This window comes from Durio zibethinus, chromosome 17 (assembly GCF_047325235.1).
Source record: "Durio zibethinus cultivar Kanyao isolate XHJ-2024 chromosome 17, ASM4732523v1, whole genome shotgun sequence".
Taxonomy (NCBI): Eukaryota; Viridiplantae; Streptophyta; class Magnoliopsida; order Malvales; family Malvaceae; genus Durio; species Durio zibethinus.
In genome coordinates, this window is record NC_143178.1 from 24,699,591 (window position 1) to 24,719,044 (window position 19,454).

General features: G+C 27.8%; 1 protein-coding gene across 15 annotated transcripts; it reads left to right on the forward strand.

Moving 5' to 3' along the window:
- Positions 1-8,366: 8,366 nt before the first annotated feature.
- LOC111285329 (protein MEI2-like 4) lies at positions 8,367-18,254 on the forward strand. Of its 15 annotated transcripts, none has more exons than XR_016329409.1 (17): positions 8,367-8,808; positions 9,533-9,736; positions 9,849-9,894; positions 10,903-11,190; positions 11,645-12,069; positions 12,201-12,359; positions 12,515-12,631; positions 12,723-12,871; positions 13,106-13,188; positions 13,270-13,680; positions 13,943-14,570; positions 15,218-15,302; positions 15,428-15,496; positions 15,632-15,811; positions 15,974-16,054; positions 16,511-16,639; positions 16,755-16,794. XR_016329409.1 is itself a non-coding variant. In XM_022874783.2 (16 exons), exons 2-16 carry the CDS (start codon positions 9,659-9,661, stop codon positions 18,237-18,239), a joined length of 2,835 nt encoding a protein of 944 aa, XP_022730518.2. In that variant the 5' UTR covers positions 8,367-8,808; positions 9,533-9,658; the 3' UTR covers positions 18,240-18,254. The 15 variants fall into 15 exon arrangements, 13 of the variants coding, with proteins under 13 accessions (XP_022730518.2, XP_022730525.2, XP_022730509.2 ...); XR_016329410.1 differs by lacking the exon at positions 8,367-8,808 and adding an exon at positions 9,142-9,258; XM_022874783.2 differs by lacking the exons at positions 16,511-16,639; positions 16,755-16,794 and adding an exon at positions 18,204-18,254.
- The last annotated feature ends 1,200 nt before the right edge of the window (positions 18,255-19,454 follow it).

The following is a 19,454-nucleotide window of genomic DNA, read 5'->3' on the forward strand; positions in this document are numbered from 1 at the left end:
TTATGCCCCTTTTTTTCTTTTTTTTTTGTCATCTTTACATTGGAGTTTATAGTTTAGTGACGAATATGACCATGACATTTAATCTTTGTTTTTTATTTATTTTTTCATTTTAAATAATTTTACTAATCTAATATAATTAATTAATTAATAAATAACTAAAATTAAATAAATACAAAAATAATGTGTTTTATAATCAAATAAATTATTAACAAATAACAAATAATCTAAAATTCATTATATATCAATTGTAATTTAATGTTCATAATGATTATTTTATCTTTTTATTACACTTCATCTTGTTATTATCATTGTATTTGTATTTAAATGTATTTTTTTATTAAAATATTTAATTTTATTATAATAATAATTAATCTTATTATCATCATTATTTTTAATTTTATTAAAATCAATTTTATCACATATCCAAACAAACCCTAAGAAAAAAATTTTGTAACTGTATAAAAATTACAGTAAAAAAATTAATTTTACCAGATTAATCTTAATCAGCAAACGATATTCGATTATTTTTCGGAAAAGGTTTTTTTTTTTTTTTTCACTGACTCCAAATCTCCAATAAAGAAGGGCGGGAGCGGGAAGGTACTTCAACTGGTTTCAGTTTCGTCTGCCGACAAATTCTTTTATCATTAGTTTTGACAGCATCTCACACTCTGATCTGATTCAAATTTTTGTCAGACAGTAAAGTTTCGCAGCCTCTGCTTTCAGTAAAGTCACGGGCCATTAGAAACTGAAATCATCTTTGCTTACGAGCTTTGCCTGGCTTGCTTGCTTAAATATTGATATTTAATTGTGTAATTCATCAAATTTAAGTTTAAATTTGAATTTGATTTGAAATTTAATTTAAATTCAATCAAATTTTATTTTTTTACTTTAAATTTAATTTAAAATAAATTTTAAATTATTTAAATTAGTTTAATTAATATATAAAAATAAATTTAATTTTTATATTTGATAAAAAATTAATTATTTATATTTAAATTCAAAATTAAAATATTTTATTAATTAAAATAATTAAATTATATTAAACTATAAATATTTAATTAAAATTTTAAATTATTTAAATCAAATATAATAATATTTAAAATTAATTATATTCATAAATTAAATTATTAAAATTTAATTTTAATTTAATAATAATCATATTAAATTTAAATTTTATTTAAATTAAATTTAAATAAGTTATAAATATTAATATATTATTTATATTTATTATTACGAGACTGCCCCTTTTTTCGTACTTGACCGGAAAATCAAAGCATGTTCCAAAATCCAAACCACACGCGCATTTGTCAGTGTTTGGAGTTCAATGTTTGGTTTCAGTTTTTGCCTTTTAACTTGCCAAATTCTCAATTTAAGAATTTGTGTTTTGTCGTAATTTAGCTGAACTGATCAACTGAGCAGTTGAAATTTTTTGTCGTGTTAACTCCGTGGGTCCCACTTTACGGTGAACTGAAATACTGAAACGACTCCACAGGCTATTCACGCCTCTCTCGTAATTTAAAATATAATATAATAATATGATATAAAATATAAAAATAATGTAAAAATAATATAATTTAAATTTTTAATAAAATTTATATATTTATAAAAAATAAAAATATATTTTATATTTTCATGTAAACATAAATTATAATACATCATTTTTATATAAATTATGATATAAATATAAATTTTATTAATATTTTATATAATATAAGTATATAAATTATTAAACTTATTTAAATGGATATAGAATGAGAAAATCATATCGGACGTATTTAATATTCAATTTTCAAATTATTTAAATATTTTTGGAATAAATTATATTAATTGGTTTAAATATTGAAAAAAACCTTGAACGTGTAAAAATTAAAAAAATTATTTATAATTTATTCACAATTTTGTATCATTATTTGTTTGAAAACGACAACTCTTTATCATAATTTTTAATTAAAATATTTATTTAAATAAAATATTTAATTTTATTTAATTTTAATCAAATTTTATATATTTAGTTTATGTAATAAAAATTTTTAATCTGTAATTTTACCTTTTTGTTTTAATTTTATTTAATTTTTTATAAGGTATCCCATCAATTTATCCAAAAAAGAAGAATTATTTAAATCTTGTCATGAAAATGCTGTTTTTAGAATGTGAAAACCCAAGGCATGCATATGATTAATGATAACTACTTTTATAAAAGACAGCATGTACCATAAAGTAATTAACCATGTAAGATATGTCATTGCCTATAGCAAACATGTTGGATATCTTTGTGGATAAAAGTATACTCGATCTAATTCGATATAATATTAATTTTAAATTTGAATTTGATTCAAATTTTAAAATTTTAAAATTTAATTTAAATTCAAGATTTTTATTTTTTTAATTTAAGTTTGATTTAAAATAAAAATTAAATTATTTTGTTTAATTAAATTTAATTAACATATAAAAATAAATTTAATTATTGTATTTGATAAAATTTTAATTATTTATATTTGAATTTAAGTTTAAATTTGATATATTATATAAATTAAAATAATAAAATATATATTAAAATATAAAAATATGATTAAGTTCGTAAGTTATTTAAGTTGAATATAAAAATATTCGAATTTAATTTTATCAATAAGTTAAATTATTTGAATTCAGCTCAATAATAATTAAATTAAATTCAAATTTTATTCAAATTAAATTTAAATAATTTATGAGTATTAATATATTATTTTTATTTTTATTTATGAATATATATATTTTTTTTGCATCTCCACGCAAGAAAAACTTAATTTTTTGTTAGGGTGTAACCCGACACAAAACACAATTTGTTAGTGATTAATGATTAGTCCTCTCCTTAATTATAATATATACTAAAAACACTTTCATTGTGGATAAATTATGTAAGTATGATAATTTTCTCTTTGCTTAGGCTACAATTTTGATGTCCATCATTATCATCATTTTGTATTGTTTTTCTTGCATTCATCCTACTTAAAATGAGAGAATATCGAGTCCGATATAAAGTTTAATTAATATTTTTTATATAATTATTTTAAAAAATAATATTTTTTAAACTTAACTTGTAATATTTATAATTTTTTTAGAAATACAAAATAAATAAAATTTTTTATAAACCATTTGTAAATATATTCAATTTTTGTTTGATTATATTCATTTATTAAATTTAACAAATGATTAAACAAATTAAATACAAATAAAAATTTATTTGATTTGTTTACGTTCGTAAATAGTTTTCATTTAAAATTCATTTATTACTCATTTATAATAATCATAAAATTATATTTTTTTTATCATAATCTTATTTTAATATTTATTTGTATTTATTTAAATTTATTTGGTTATAATTTATTTATTGTTTATGAACATATTCATTTATATATATACATAAATATATTTATTTAATATTTACAAATGAACTCATTTAATTTAATTGAATCGAATTAAATAAAAACCAAACACAAATATCATATCATTTAAATGAATAAAACTTAAACAAATAGAATAATTTTTTTTACTAAATATTAAACAAAAATGAATATTTTTAAAAATAAATGAATAAATCACACATATATACATTTATTAATTCATATTCAATTCGTCCTAAGTTTTTCTTTTATTCCAAACTATAATTTTATTTAGAAAAATGAACATAATTAAAGTTATTTTCCTTTGTTGAAACCTTCAGTACTGCTCTCCATTTCCATTTGATCCCTCCGCCCAACTGTCCTTCTCTCTGTTTTCCCTCACCAAACTCACCAGTACTCTTATCTAAAAGAAAAAGAAATGTTCGACCCATAAGGTAGAGAAACACTTATATAAAGTGTTGTACTAGGTGAATTTCATGAAATTTTTTATTAAAAATGATTAAATAAAATTTGATAAATTAAAAATTTTTGTTATATAAATTAAAAATGTAAATTTTAAATAAATTTTGATATATATAATTTTAAATAAATATTTTTAATAAAAATATTGATAAATCTTTTTATTAAATAAATATTGATCAAATTTAAATTATAAATAATATTTTAAATAAAATTTACACATATTATTATCTTTACATTAAATTTTATTAATCTATTAATTTAAAATTTTTATTAAATTATTCTTTAAAAAAAAATTTCAAATTTCATTTAAAAAATTTATTTACAAGTTGTCTTTGAAAGAAATGGACCCTCACCACCATTCATCAACAACATGCATTCCACGTGGCTAAATTTCGTCAGCTAAAAACAAAAGTGTTTCCGGATATCCCTTCCAACAAATAATGCCCCAACCGGCCGTCACTTTCGTACATGCAATAGCTGTGGCGCTCAATGCATGAACCGCCGTATATATCTAAATCATCATCCCATTCCCACCTTTACCACGTGAAACCCCCCCCCCCCCTCTTTTCTTCTTTGTTTTTCTGTTTGCTCTGGCTTTTGCCCCTTTCCATTTCAACAATAGTACGGCGTCGATTTTGTTAGAAATGTGTTATGCAGCCTGCTTCGTGCATATAACCGTGAAACAAAGTTAATTTCAAGTAATTGATAATTCATATATTTATTTTATATTATAATTTATAGATATATTAATTATTAAATATGAAATATATTTTTATTTTTATCAAAAATATATATTATTTTTATATTATATATTATTTTCATTTGTGAAATTTGCAAAATTAGCATGAGATGCATACATGAATATTAAAAATTGCAGATTAGTAACATCGTTCCTGAATGTTGTTTAGCGGTTTTGACAAACAAACTAATAGAAGGATGACGCGTGGGACGTTAGAAGAGTGTCGCCAACAATTGCTTTTCCGCGACGGCCCTCTAACTAAATTTTGATGGTGCCGGTTGGACACTTGCTCGGGCCTCCAAATAGAAATCAGTAATCCCCTGCTATTGCTTGATTTTAATAATTAAAATTAAATTATTTATAATTTTAAATGTACACGGATCAAAATATTAAAGATAAGAATCGTATAAATTTTAAAGATTTCCTCGTTTAGTATCCTACTAAATTTTTTTAAATCGCTTGCTTATTTTTTAATAAAATTCATTAATTATTATTATTTTAATTACTAAAAAATAAAAAAAGTCAAATGTAAAAATTGTTGCATGTGGGTTGGTATACTTTTTATTATGCCCTTACGTGGCATGAAGAGGTGGGAGAGAAATTTACCTCTCATATTTAGGGTTTATTTGAATATAAGGTGAAATTGAATCCATAAAATTAAAAATTATTATATTATTATAATTATGATTAAAAAATTTTATGTTTAATTAATTTATTAAAATTGATATTTAGATTTAACTAATATTACGATAAACTCAACTATATCATATTAGTTGGATTGTGAGATTGATTTCGATGAAATTAAAAAAAATAATAAAATTTAATATAATGTGATTAAAAAAATTTAATAAAAAATTTATATTAAATAAATTACATTAAAATTAACATTTAAATTTAATTAATGATATGATAAATTTAATCACATCGCATTAAAAATATGATAAAATCTAAATTTAATCTTAATCTCAAAATTACGTGATGATAGGACAAATGTTTTCTGTTTTTTATCGATTATTTAAATGAAGCCTAATCCGTATTATTATTAATTATAAAATTTAAAAAATAAAAAAATACAAGTAGTAATATTTTTAGAGTAGACGTCAACGATAATTGAGGATTTTTTTTTCATTAAAAAACAGCTCACAATGCTTAAAAAAAAAAAAAAAAAAACAGTTCACAAAGGCAAATGGCATATCGTACACGACACTCATTTCCAGCAATTCTTACGTACAAAAACAAGATGCTTTGCTTGATGCTTTACATGCAATTCATAAAACGTGCCGATTTTTGTCTAAGCAACTCTGTTCTTTCTCATAACTACAAATACCAAATTCACCGAACCTCTTGCCTTGATGATCTCAACCCATGAGGCTTTTGGCAATAAGATCTTAATAAATTTCATTACCATTAAATAGAAAAGAGATGAAATTTTATATAATGTTAAATTGTTATAAATATAATTTTAGTGAAAATAATTGTTCAAATTATATCATATTCAGTTTATTGTTTTAAATAATGTAAAAAATTAAAAATTTTTAAATTTTGATATTAAATTTAAATTGAATTTTTATACCATTTGATCCGTATTGAATTGATAAAATTCGGTTCGATTCAACGGTTTTTATTTTTTTATATCTTATTTTAATATGATTGTTTATGTATTTAAGTAAATTTAGGTATACAATGATTATTTTTATTTTATACAAATTTAAAAAACATATAAAAGTTAATAAAATTATATAATTGTTTTTTTAATTTTTCAATTTGAATATATTATATACATTTAATATATTAATTTAATTTGAACCAAATAAAAATTTAATTTTAATCAAATCAAACAATACAATTTCGAATCAATTTTTTATTTTTTATATATTTTTCTCACTCCTAAATATATTCTTAGTATAAAAATATTCATACTACAATAATAAATTTCTCAAGTTAGGTTAACTAGCTAGCTTTAAAATGCCAAATTCAAAGTTAATCTAAAATTATATCATGATTTAGAAAAAGAGATTAGGGTGGAATTTGATATGATACTATAAGTCAATAGATTTTTTATAAAAAATAGATTCAATATTGAATTTTAATTTTTGTTTGATTTTTGAAAAAAATGAAATTAAAATATTTCACAAAATTTTTTGTTAATACAAATGATAAAATTTATCATTTTACTTTCAATTTTATTAATTTTGAACAAAAAATAATAAATCACATATTTCAAGTGATATTATGTTAATGCAAATAGTAAATGTCTTAATTAATACCTAATAGTTTACTCATAATTAATTGTAACAATTAGCAATAAATATATAATATTATATAAAAATTTATTTACATTTAATATAATGTTTTCATTAAATTAAAAAATACATTAATTACATTTCCCCCCTTAAATATCAGTTTAACACGTGTATTAGACACCAATTAATATTTTAAAAAATGTTAAGATAATATTTAGAAGTCGATGAGACATTAACGTAACAAAAAAAATATTTATAATATTGAGATATTAGATTCAAGTCTTGCTATAAATAAATTTGATTTAATTTTATGTTACATTTCAAATGTTAGATTTATCTAGTTATGTTTTAATTTATTGATTGATTATATTTCGATAATTTTTTATATATAGATATGATATTTGATTATGATTGTAGTTGTTTTTATATTTATAATTTTATAAAAAATAATATTAAAAAAATAAATTATTAGTGTATTATAAAATATTAAAATTTTAATTTTAATAATCAAATTTTAAATCAAGATAATTTATATTCTAAAAAAAAAAAACATAAATAAACAAATCCTCTAATAAAAAAAATACATCATTTTCAGAAATCTTAAAACATCGGCTCAAACTCCGCATCCCCGTCACGAACTGAACCGTAACGCCGTTATCAACCACCGAATTTTCCTTAAGAAAGAAAAATAAAGATTATTTTATTTTATTTTTAATTTTTTGATAAAAAAAGCTTTAAAGAAAATATTAAAGTTTGAATTCGAACTAAATTATTTTTTTATGTAATAAAATGTTACCTTTATTTAACAAAAAAAAGAAAATTTTTATAAAAAAAATTTATGAAATTAAACTATACAAAAAAGAATTGACAAAAACAAAATAAAAAAAAAATCAAATCAAAAGCGGTCGTGTTTTAAGGAACGGGTGTGATTTTGTTATCCACGAGAAAAGAAAATAAAAAAATATTATTGTCACTTGTATCGAAGTTATAATTAAATTTAATCGAATTGATGTAATAAAAAATTTAAATTTGACTTATAATTCATTATTTAAAATTTAATTTATATTTAATTAAATTTTAATTTAATTTGAAATAAAAATTAAATTATTAAATTTTTATATTTAATTTTAAACTTAATTATTATTTAAACTCAAAATTAAATTTGATAAGTATATATAAAAATAAGATAATAAAATTTAATTAAAATAATAAAAATATATTAAATTTAAAAAATCAATTAAATTTATGAGTTATTAAAATTAATTATAAAAATATTAAAACTTAACTTTCATAATTAATTAATTTACTCGAATTTAATATATATGATAATAATTAAATTAAATTTAAATTTTATTCAAATAAAATGCAAATAACTTACCATTGTTTATCATTTACGGCGTTATCTTTTCTGTTTTATTATTTTTTGTCCACTTTTTTCTTTTCATTTTCAAAGCCAACCAACAGCACCACATCAGGACAGAACACCTTTTCTTTCTCCAATCTCTCTTTAAAATCCAAAATCTAAATTTTATTTATCTCTCTGTCTTCTCTTTCTAAAACACGCATCGGTGAGTGACCGGCGAGAACCCAATCTCGCCGGAGTTTCGCTCTCTTGATCTCAGGAATTTTACTTTTTATTGTCACCCTCTCGGAATCAAGCTGCAACAAAGAGAGAACAAAATTCCATTTTTATTATTTTGTAAAAAAAATTCGTGTTTGTTTTTTATTTGATTCTGTAATTATGGTTTTGTAGAAGAAAAAACAAAAAAAAAAAAGAAGGCAAAATATTCTCTCTTGTGGTGAGTAATGGCTTGCAATGCAGGGAAAGAGATGCTGAGATCCCTTGCTCTATCTTCTTCCTTTACGCTTTGATTTTTTTTTCTTTTCTCTCTCTCTAAATTGTTCTTTAAATGCCTGTTGCTTTCACCTTGGGCATCAATTCATGAAAAAGGTTGCAGAATTTCCAAGATTTTTGGTTCAAAAGGTAAGTCTTGGTTTCTGTTTTATTTGGGTCAAACTTTGACAAATTTGGGGTTTTTACCTCAATTTTATGAGCAAAGTTTCAGAATTTATGCTTTTTTCATCATTCAATTCTCTGATCTGATCAAGGGTTTTGTATAATTTTGTTCTTTGGTAAGTGGGAAACAAAAGTATGTTTTGAAGTAAAAGAGAATTCTCTTTGAGAAATGCAAAGTTGGTTTTAAACTGATCTGATAGTTAACAATTTTCTTTTTAGGGTTCAAGTTTCATAAATCATCTCCTTTTGTCTGGAAATAGAAAATTCACCTTAATTCTGCAACAGAAGTTTTTTATTCACAGTTTAGTTTTTTTTTTTTTTCTTTTGTTCATAATTTAGGATTTAGGATATTCTTTTAAAAATTTTCTTACCTTTTCTTGGAAACCAAACGGGGCAAATTTGTTTGGTGGTTGGTAGGTAAGTGGCTTTCGCTTTCATGTTACATTTTATTTCAACCTATTTGAATTATCAAAAAGAAAAAAAAATCTGCACCTTATTTTTCCTTCAAAAATCCTTTTAAGTTGCAAAATTTTGAAGAAAGTAGCTAGCTTTTGTGTCATCTTCACATCCTTCTATGTTTTTTTTTTTTTGATATGTTAAACAAAAGAGTTTAGAATTTAAATTAATGGATTAATGTTTCTTCAGAATTTGTAACTTCGTCTTGCATTTATGATGTTCTTTTGTTAAATAGGAAAATACAAGTTTACTGATCAGGAAGGTGGTGATTGTTGAATGCTTTCCAGGATAGGGCCATGAGTGACAAATTTTGAGCTTTTAGCTTTTAGTTTTTGAGATTTTCTGGTGTTGAAGCTGAACAATGCCATTTGAGATCATGGATCAAAGGAACGCACAGGCATCATCCCAGTTTTTTGAAGACATTCGTTTCCCTGCTGAGGTACTCTAGGGCATAATAATACACCCGATTTTATCATGTCATTAAACTTTTAAATCCCAGTACCATTAAACAATAATTCGTTCCATGTTGCTTTAATATCAACTTTGGGCAGAGACAAATTGGATTTTGGAAGCCAAATACCATGTCAGATAACCAAGGTGAGAACAGTGCTATGGACAACTGAACTGCTGGTTCTGTCTGCTGTTAATTGGTTTATTTAAATGCACTAACCATTTAAACTGGCTTTCAATTTCTTGTCAGTATGCATAGACCATAAGAGTGGAACTTTTAGCTTTCATCATCGTTAAACTTAATTAATGATCAATTCGGTCTCTTGATTACCGGGAGAAGCTATGGCCCCTGACTTAGTGATGACACGTGCGATGTATTTAAGAGCCATAATTAACTTTTATGATTGAGTGAATAATCCAAAAAGATTGATCTAATAACTGGGTAGTTCCAACTGTTATATTTTGTCCGTATCAAAGGGATTCCTGAGTGCATCAGTCAGAATGGTAATCATATTTGCAAATGCATTTCCAATTCAAGCCATATTATTGTATAACGCAAGCCATATTATTGATGGTTCTTCTGAAGCACCTCATCGGCATGAAGCACTAAATTGTCATTGGGAGAGTTTATCATTTATATTGATGAAATTCTGTTTGATTGTGCTAAATTAATAGATGCCAGTTTCATGTGAGAAGCACTTTTGTTCTATGCTGCAAATATATTATAGATTGACTTCCATCTTATTATTTTCTAAAGTGCCTCAAATACCTTGGTATGATTAAGAGCCAAAAGTTGGTTTCTATTTAAGTGTTTTTTCCCCTTCAGCAAATGTTATATTTATTGTCAGAATTCATCCCTCTAAATATCTGTCTTGGAACATGAGCTTATGCCCCTTATTTTGCATATTCTTTTTGGAGATGTGTTTCTTGCTTTATAGAATTTTTGTTGGTGTCATATCACATAAGTAAATCTTTGGACTTCATTCCTAAATGTTTCCCTTCTTACAAATTTGAAGTGCCTTATTGAATTTAATAACATGTTGTCTAGAAATCTTAGATCTTCTAAATGAAAATTTTTCATGTGCTTTTCTGTGCAAAACTTGTGCATGGTTATCTTCCTGTCTATCTGTGTAAAAAAATTGCTGGCCTTTGCAGACAAGGTGGTTGGTTTATCTCCATTGGAAGAACTGTCCACAGACTGCATGGAGCTTCCTCCATCAAATCTGGCCAGAGATCAAGAAGAAAAGTTAGACATTGTTTGGAAGGGAATTACCAATTTGTCTGAGTCTTCGTGGAATTCTGTGAATCACCATCCAAAATCACATGCAAATCTGTATATGCAACCAGCGGTGAACTTTAATGAAAACAGCATTAATGTCAATGTGATCCAGCATGAAAGTAGTCTGTTTTCAAGTTCATTGTCTGAAATATTTAGTAGAAAGAGTGAGTGTTTTTATCTATGTCTATCAATCTTATGTACATGTATATGACTGTCTGTCCTTGTGTGTCAACATGCACATGCATTCCATGTTTGCACTGTTTCTCTCCTGCTTTTTTAATATCAGATTCTTTAATTGATATTAAAATTTGTGGCTTGATTGATGACTGTTAATTTCCTACCATATGATGCAAATATAATTCTAATAGAACGTATGAAACTATTTAATTAATTAATCATGCCGTCATCAGCCATGGTTTTAATCTGTTCACATATATATTACCTTATTTCCACTTTTCTCTACCAGAGGTTCATCCAAGTATTTAGGACATTTTCCCATCATATTGATTGAATCACTGTGTTGCTTTTTTTTTTTTTGGTTACTCGCTGCCTTTTTTTTTATTACCATGCAATTGATAAATTACTCTCTGTGATTTGCTTTGCTTTATCTTTATGCAGTGAGATTATTGGGGCATGATACATCTTCTCAACATGCTAGTGAAGCTGCTTCACACCATGAGGAAGAACCTTTCAAATCTATGGAAGAAATTGAGGCACAGACTATTGGAAATCTCCTCCCTGATGAAGATGATCTCTTTTCTGGAGTGATTGATGAATTGGGACTTAATACTCATGCCAATAAAGGAGATGAGTTAGAAGATTTTGACCTATTCAGCAGTGGTGGAGGAATGGAATTAGAAAGGGATGATCTTGTATCCTTGGGTCCAAGGAATTCAGATCTCATTGGAGTACTCAACGGTCAAGGGGGCTCCAATGGCTCAATTGTTGGAGAACATCCATATGGTGAACATCCTTCTAGGACACTTTTTGTCCGGAACATTAATAGCAATGTCGAAGACTCAGAGTTAAAGGCTCTCTTTGAGGTTTGTGTTCCTTTTCCATTTGTTACACTGTTTATTGAGACTTTGTGGAAGCAAATTTTCCTCCGTCCACTCCTTCTAAATGTGTACATGTTCCAGTAAGTTAGATTGACCAATCTGTTTCCTTCTGTCAGCAATATGGAGATATCCGAACTCTCTATACTGCCTGCAAACATCGTGGGTTTGTTATGATTTCTTATTATGATATAAGGGCAGCCCGAAGTGCAATGAGGACTCTGCAAAATAAGCCATTGAGGAGTAGGAAACTCGATATACATTATTCAATTCCAAAGGTGTGACTTCAGCCATTTAGTTCTGGATAATTACTGTCTACTATTGTTGTTATTGCCCTCACTGCTGTTACTATATTTGTTTTGTCTAATTTGTACATGCATCTTTATGTGACATATTGCTACTTTATTTATTTTTTAAAATTTTATGACCTCAGGACAATCCATCTGAAAAAGATATAAACCAAGGGACGCTGGTGGTTTTCAACCTTGATTCCTCTGTTTCCACTGATGAGCTTCAACGGATATTTGGTGCTTTCGGAGAAATTAAAGAAGTAAGGGATTCCTTCAATTTCTTTCAGCTTCACAATTCCCTTATATTTGTGATGATAAATGTCTAAATCACGTGGTTAATTTGCATGTCAGATCCGTGAGACTCCACACAAGTATAATCACAAATTCATCGAGTTTTATGATGTTAGAGCCACAGAAGCTGCTCTTCAAGCACTTAATAGGAGTGACATTGCTGGGAAGCAGATCAAACTTGAACCAACCCTTCCAGTGGGTGTTAGGCGGTAATATCATCAACGTGTGCTGCTTTCTTCAACTTTAAAGAAAAAAAAAGGTTTTTAGAGTAATCTTAGTTTATGAAGGGAATCTGGGACCTTTTGTAATTTCCCCCTTTCCAATGATCCTTGAAAGTAGGAAATTTTTTATTACTTTTTACATGATGGGTCTGTGACTTTACTGTTTCTGCCTTAACTGTGAGTATGGAGTTGGTAAATGATTAATTGAAGTTCCTTTTGCAGTTTTATGCAACAGTCTGAGCAGGAGCAAGATGAACCTAACCTATGTGAAAGCCCTTTTGATGAGTTATCATCAGGACACATTGGTATGCTCTTGCCTGTAAATTCTGCTGTTGTTTCTGAGCAAATGTTTCTGTTCCTTCATACATTGTGATTCATCGTGACAGCTTCTCTGGGTGTAATTGCATCTGGTGGCATAGATAATGGTTCTACCCAGGTTTTACAGCCAGTTATCCAGTCACCTGTGAATACATTTGTTGAACCTCATCGAAGTTCTAGTGTTCCGATTAACTCAGCCTCCCCAGCAAGAGTCGTACCTATAGGCAAACAATTAAGTCTTCTGGAGCCCAACCTCTCTCTGGATGATATGAAATTTGCTAACCAAGGTGTACCAAGTTTCCATCCTCATTCCTTCCCTGAGTATCATGATAGCTTAGCCAATGGTATTGCATTCAACTCCTCGAGCACCATAACAGACATGGCTAGCAGTGTTGGTTCCATGATGGCTGAAGGACTTGACAATAGGCACATTCGGGGAGCAACTTCAAATGGGCCCCTTGTGGAACCTAATGCAGGTGGTAAGTTCAGCTGATTATGATATCCAACATTAAGTGAAACATGTTTTCCTGCATCTTTGTTGCATTCAGTTGTGGATTCATGCGAATTTTCATAATTCAGTATATTAATATTTTTGATAAATTTCATAATTCATTATGTTAAAAATTTTGGGTAAATTTAATTCTTTTTTCTTGAATTGAATTCTTTTTCTTATGCTTTGGGTTTCTGCTCTCTCGTTTTGCCTTTCTCTCTGACTCTCTATTGCTAATAAAATCTCTCTAGTTTTTGGGTCATCTGGAAATGGAAGCTTGTCACTTAATGGAAATCATTACATGTGGAACAACTCCAACTCTCACCAGCAACATCCATCAAGTGCCATGGTTTGGCCAAATTCACCATCATTTGCCAATAGCATTCATGCTAATCGCCCTCAGCCCTTGGCTGCATTTCCTAGGGCTCCTCCTGTAATGTTCTATTTAGGATCACCTGTACACCACCACATTGGCTCAGCACCACCAGTTAATTCTGCATTCTGGGACAGGGGGCATCCCTATGCTGGGGAGTCTCCTGAAACTTCAGGTTTTCACCTGGGATCTCTTGGAAGTGTGGGTTTTCCTGGTAGTTCGCCGTCACATCCTTTGGAAATTGCTTCCCACAACATTTTTTCTCATGTTGGTGGCATGGATTTGATGAAAAATGGTGGGGTAAACTCTCCTCAGCAGATGTGCCACCTTTTCCCTGGCAGGAACCCTATGATTTCAATACCAGCACGTGTTAGAAACTTGTCACACCATAGAAATGAAACAAATTCTAGTATTGCTGATAAGAAGCAATATGAACTTGACATAGACCGCATCTTGCGTGGGGATGACAGCAGAACAACACTTATGATTAAAAACATACCGAACAAGTACGTGAATCATCATGCAAATTCCAGTCATTTTGTTTTTTGTTTCTTGTGTATTGAGTTGTTCTCTTTCCTATTAAAATGATTTTTTTCATAGTATTCTCTATCAGTTGAAATTTTCTTATGCTTGAACAAAATTGCTTGATGAATGACCTTAAACCCATAGACATCCTGATGATGATTAGCAGCACTTTGCCTTTAAAATCTCATTAGTGCTCCGAAATGGAGTAATTATTGATGGACCACCAGTTTTACAATGTTGTTTGTATTGGATTACTTGACAGGTTGTTTCCAATGCATTCAATTTGGCATGTCTAGTAATATAGTTGAAGCGAATTAGTGGAGGTGGTGAATACTTAGGTTCTGTATGCTTGGTTCTTTTGCTTTTTGCCTTTTCCAATAGAAAGTGAAAAGCAAAAAAATAAAAAATGAACTGAAAACAAGGGACAAATAGCAAAAAGCACAAGCATCAGCCAAACAAAGCCTTAAATATTTAATGTGATGCTATGCTAGCGTTCATTCTTCAAATTTATAGATTGCATCCAATATTGTAGCTCATTTCATGCAGTAAATATTCCTTTTCTTTTCCCTGTGCTTTCCTTCTTTCACGTGATTATCACCTTAAAAAAAGTCAAATGGTGATTTTGCAGGTATACCTCAAAGATGCTTCTGGCAGCCATTGATGAGCACTGTCGAGGAACTTATGATTTTATTTATTTGCCAATTGACTTCAAGGCAAGTAACTTCATTGTTTGATCAACCGTTTTCCAACCTTGACACTGATTCATGATTGTAAAGGCTACATGTACTTGTAGTTGAATGTGTTTACTAACCCTAAATTTTACAAATATGATCTGCAGAACAAATGCAATGTGGGCTATGCCTTCATCAACATGATCGATCCACAACAGATCATTCCTTTCCATAAGGTTTGATACATGGATGATATGTCCCTCTAATTTCTGTTATTTATGCAGATACTATCATCTGAATGCATAATTGTGTACTTCACTATTATTTTGATAAATTGAAGCTATTCAAGTTAAACCAATACTTCTTTTCAGGCATTCAGTGGAAAAAAATGGGAAAAGTTCAACAGTGAAAAGGTGGCATCTCTTGCATATGCTAGGATTCAGGGAAAGGCTGCTCTTGTTGCTCATTTCCAGAATTCAAGCTTGATGAATGAAGATAAACGTTGCCGCCCTATTCTCTTTCACACAGGTGGCCCAAATGCTGGTGATCAGGTAGGTTATCTTGACACACTATAAGCAAGCTCAATGTAATTTTTTTTTTCTTCCTTGTGTCCTGAAATATAATGTAGTTTTACTTGTGTGGCTTTCCCTATTCTTATATCTGTAATGGAGAAGGCTTTTGAGTATTTAACTCCTACTTTGTTGTTTATGTAGGAGCCCTTTCCTATGGGTACCAATATTCGATCAAGACCAGGGAGACCTCGAACAACCGGCAATGACGAGAACCATGGCCAAGTTAGTTCTTCAACTTTAGCTAATGGGGAGGAATTTTCCAATGGGGCAGACTCATTCTTGGGTTCTTCCAAGGATTCTGATTGAGCAGTCTGCTTATCTAGCTCTAACTTTAAATACCATTTCAGAGTACTAGAACTTTATCCACCCTACTCTGTATTTGTGGGTGGCCTGATGACTTTTTTTTTGCTATAGAGAAGCAGTTTTGGGAACCAAGATGCATAACCGAAACTAAATGGTACCTGACAAATTTTGTTGTTCTATGGAATTTTTTCTCCTATCAAATCCCATTATGAGTATAGAGACTGGCGTAATGGGGGCTTCAAATTTTGGATAGTCTTTAACTGAACAGTATCACGATGTATAGAAGTTCCTGGGCTTATGCATGACTTGAGGGATCCTTTTTTTTTTGTATCAGTCTTGTATCCCAAGTTATGTGATTTCATTTTTGTCCCTAAGGTTTTGGAATCCCGACGAGTCCAGCCTTTGGTCTAGGTGGGGTGTGATTGCTCAAAGAGAGAGAGAAAGAGACAACATATCTAAGTATTCTAGTTGTGGAATTTTGATCTCTTGTTTACCTTTAATGAGGTACATTCTTTTTTCCTTTTATTTCTCTTTAAATCTTATTATTTCCTCTCTTGTTGCTTAAGGATACAAAATTTGAGACAGACTTGGATGAATGCTTTGTCATGGATTTTTTCAGCCTTCTTGCTATGACCCAAATATAGGAACTTGGTTTGAAACATGTAGCTTTAATTCGTGTTTCCATATTGCTGGGTTATAATTCATTAACGGGGTTTTAAGGGGGTTGTGCCGAAAATGAGACGGCACAGGAACCAGTTCTTGCAGATGATCGTGCGTATGTAGAGCATATCAGTACTTTGTTGTTCTTGGCTGATTATTTTCCCAGATTTGTGAAGCTTCTTTGCCAATTTAATTGGCCATATCAAGACTTGACCATGTCTTATTCATCAGTATGCAAATACTTTGATGTGAAAAATGCCGACTTGGCTGATTACCTCAGCAGTGTTTTATATTTGCTGAGAGGGCAGTATTTGATGCAAATATCATTGCAGCTGAATGTTGAACCACACGGTACAGGTAGATCTTGACTAAGACCCACTAACCTGGTATAGATTTAATTACCAGAAAATGTGAAAGTCATTGACCCTTGGGCTGTTGGGACCTCACTCTCTTCATGATATGGAGTCAAATTATTACTATTTCATCAAACTTGTATGCATAGTGGGCCTTTGTATTATATTTGCATGTCTGCATCTAGATCTAATTCCACACTAGCAATCATACTCTACTGGTTGACCTCTTGACTTAGTGACATTTTTCATGTCTACCTCTCGTTGACTCACTGGCATTTTTCATGGAGCATCATACTCTTGTGCTTGACCTATTGACCTTGCTTTCCACCGCTATAGGCTCTTGGTTTGCTACGCAGCTCTTGGATTCCAAGTGCTGCACCATGAACCCATGATGTGTTTCATTTCTCTCTAGTTCAACCCATAATGTTAAATACGATAATATAACATAAAAATAATATGAATAAAAAATATTTTAAATATGATATAATAATATAATATAAAAATAATACAAATAAAAGATATAAAAATAGTCTAGTGCTTAACCAATTGACCTTATGCCTCTAGAGTCTATTCTAGCCTGAAAATGTGCTAGTTCTTGCTTTCCACCACTCTAGGCCCTTGGTTTGCTACACAGCTCTTGGATTCTCAAGTGCTGCAACATGAACCCATGATGGTTTTTCTTTCCTCCCACCCCCCCCTCTCTCTCTCTCTCTTTTATTTGTAATTTTACATGTAATATGAATAAAAAATATAAAAATAATATAATTTAAAATTTTAGCAAAAAATATTAATAAGTTTAATAAAATAAAAAATATATTTTATATTTTTGTATCGATATGAATTATGATATATAAATTTTATATAAAATATGATATAAAAATATAAATTTTTAATAATTTATATGATATGAATATGTGAATTATCAGGTTTATTTACAACATCCAAAGACTCTTTGCATACGAGAGAGACTGAGACACGGTCTCCCTCAACCGCATTTAACTTTTTTTCTACCAGTTTTCCTGAGAATGATTCATTGAATTCCAAATACATTGCAGGGAAACAAACAGAAAAGCAAATCCATTATAAAGTGAGTGGGGGCCTAAAGAAAAAAAATATATCTATTGTTGCCTATTGGCCATGAGCAATGCTTCTGATTGAAGATTTGATGCCCACTTTTCAACACTAAAATTGGCCATTGCAATTACGTGGGTTTGGGGTCTACTAATTATGCTTTGCTTTTGTCTACGAGTTTTCTAAATTTAATGTTTAGTTTAATTGATTTATAGCGTTGTTTTAAATAAATGATATCTAAATATTTAATATTTAAAATTTAAATTCATAAGCTTTTTTTTTTTAATGTTTATTTTTTTTATAATAAAAATATCTTATCAAATATTAATTAATTGTCAGTGATTAAATTTGATAGTTCGTATATTTGTATTATATAAAATATTAAAATTTATATATTTTATTCAAAAATTATATATTTTAATTCGTGTTAACATAAAAATATAAAAATATATTTAATATTATTAAATTTAAAATAATAATTATTAAAATTTTAAATTTATTACTTTTATTTTTTAATATTTTATTTGTATAATATTACCGACTAGATTATTTTAAATTATCAGGTCATCAAATCTACTAACTATGGCTTTATCAATGTCCCAAAAAAACAAAACATGTTATCAAAAAAGCTGTGTAATTTCGTCTTCTTTATTGTTATATGGGAAAAGAAGAGGCCATAAAAAAAGACTCTTATTTTAAACTTTACCTCTCATTCTTTCTTACATTCAAATCATCGAAGTGAAATTTGATTGTTTATAAATTGGAACCCACCTTTTTTTATCTTTCTTTATTTACCTTTTTTTTTTTATAAATTGAATTGAAAATAATTAAATATTATTTTTATATTTTATGAATTATATGAATCTTGTCATATATAAATATGGAAACAATTTTAATTTGTATTTTCTTAAAAAAATAATTTTATTTAAAATTTTAAAATTCAATAAATTAACAATGAAGTCCTTTTCATTTGAACATGGTTTAAACAAAAAAAAAAAAATTATATTTTTGGTTCGTCCAATTTAGTAATTGATGAAAAGGAAACCTTACCTGCCCAAAACATTAAAATTAATATAAGTTGCCGCTAACACTACACCTGACCTAACCTTTTTTATTTTTTATGTTAGTTATGATAATAACACGTAAAAAAAAGTCAAAAATCAAATCGAGATAAAAAAATATAAAAATAACATATAATTTAAAGTAATAAAATTATATAAATTTAATAAAAATAA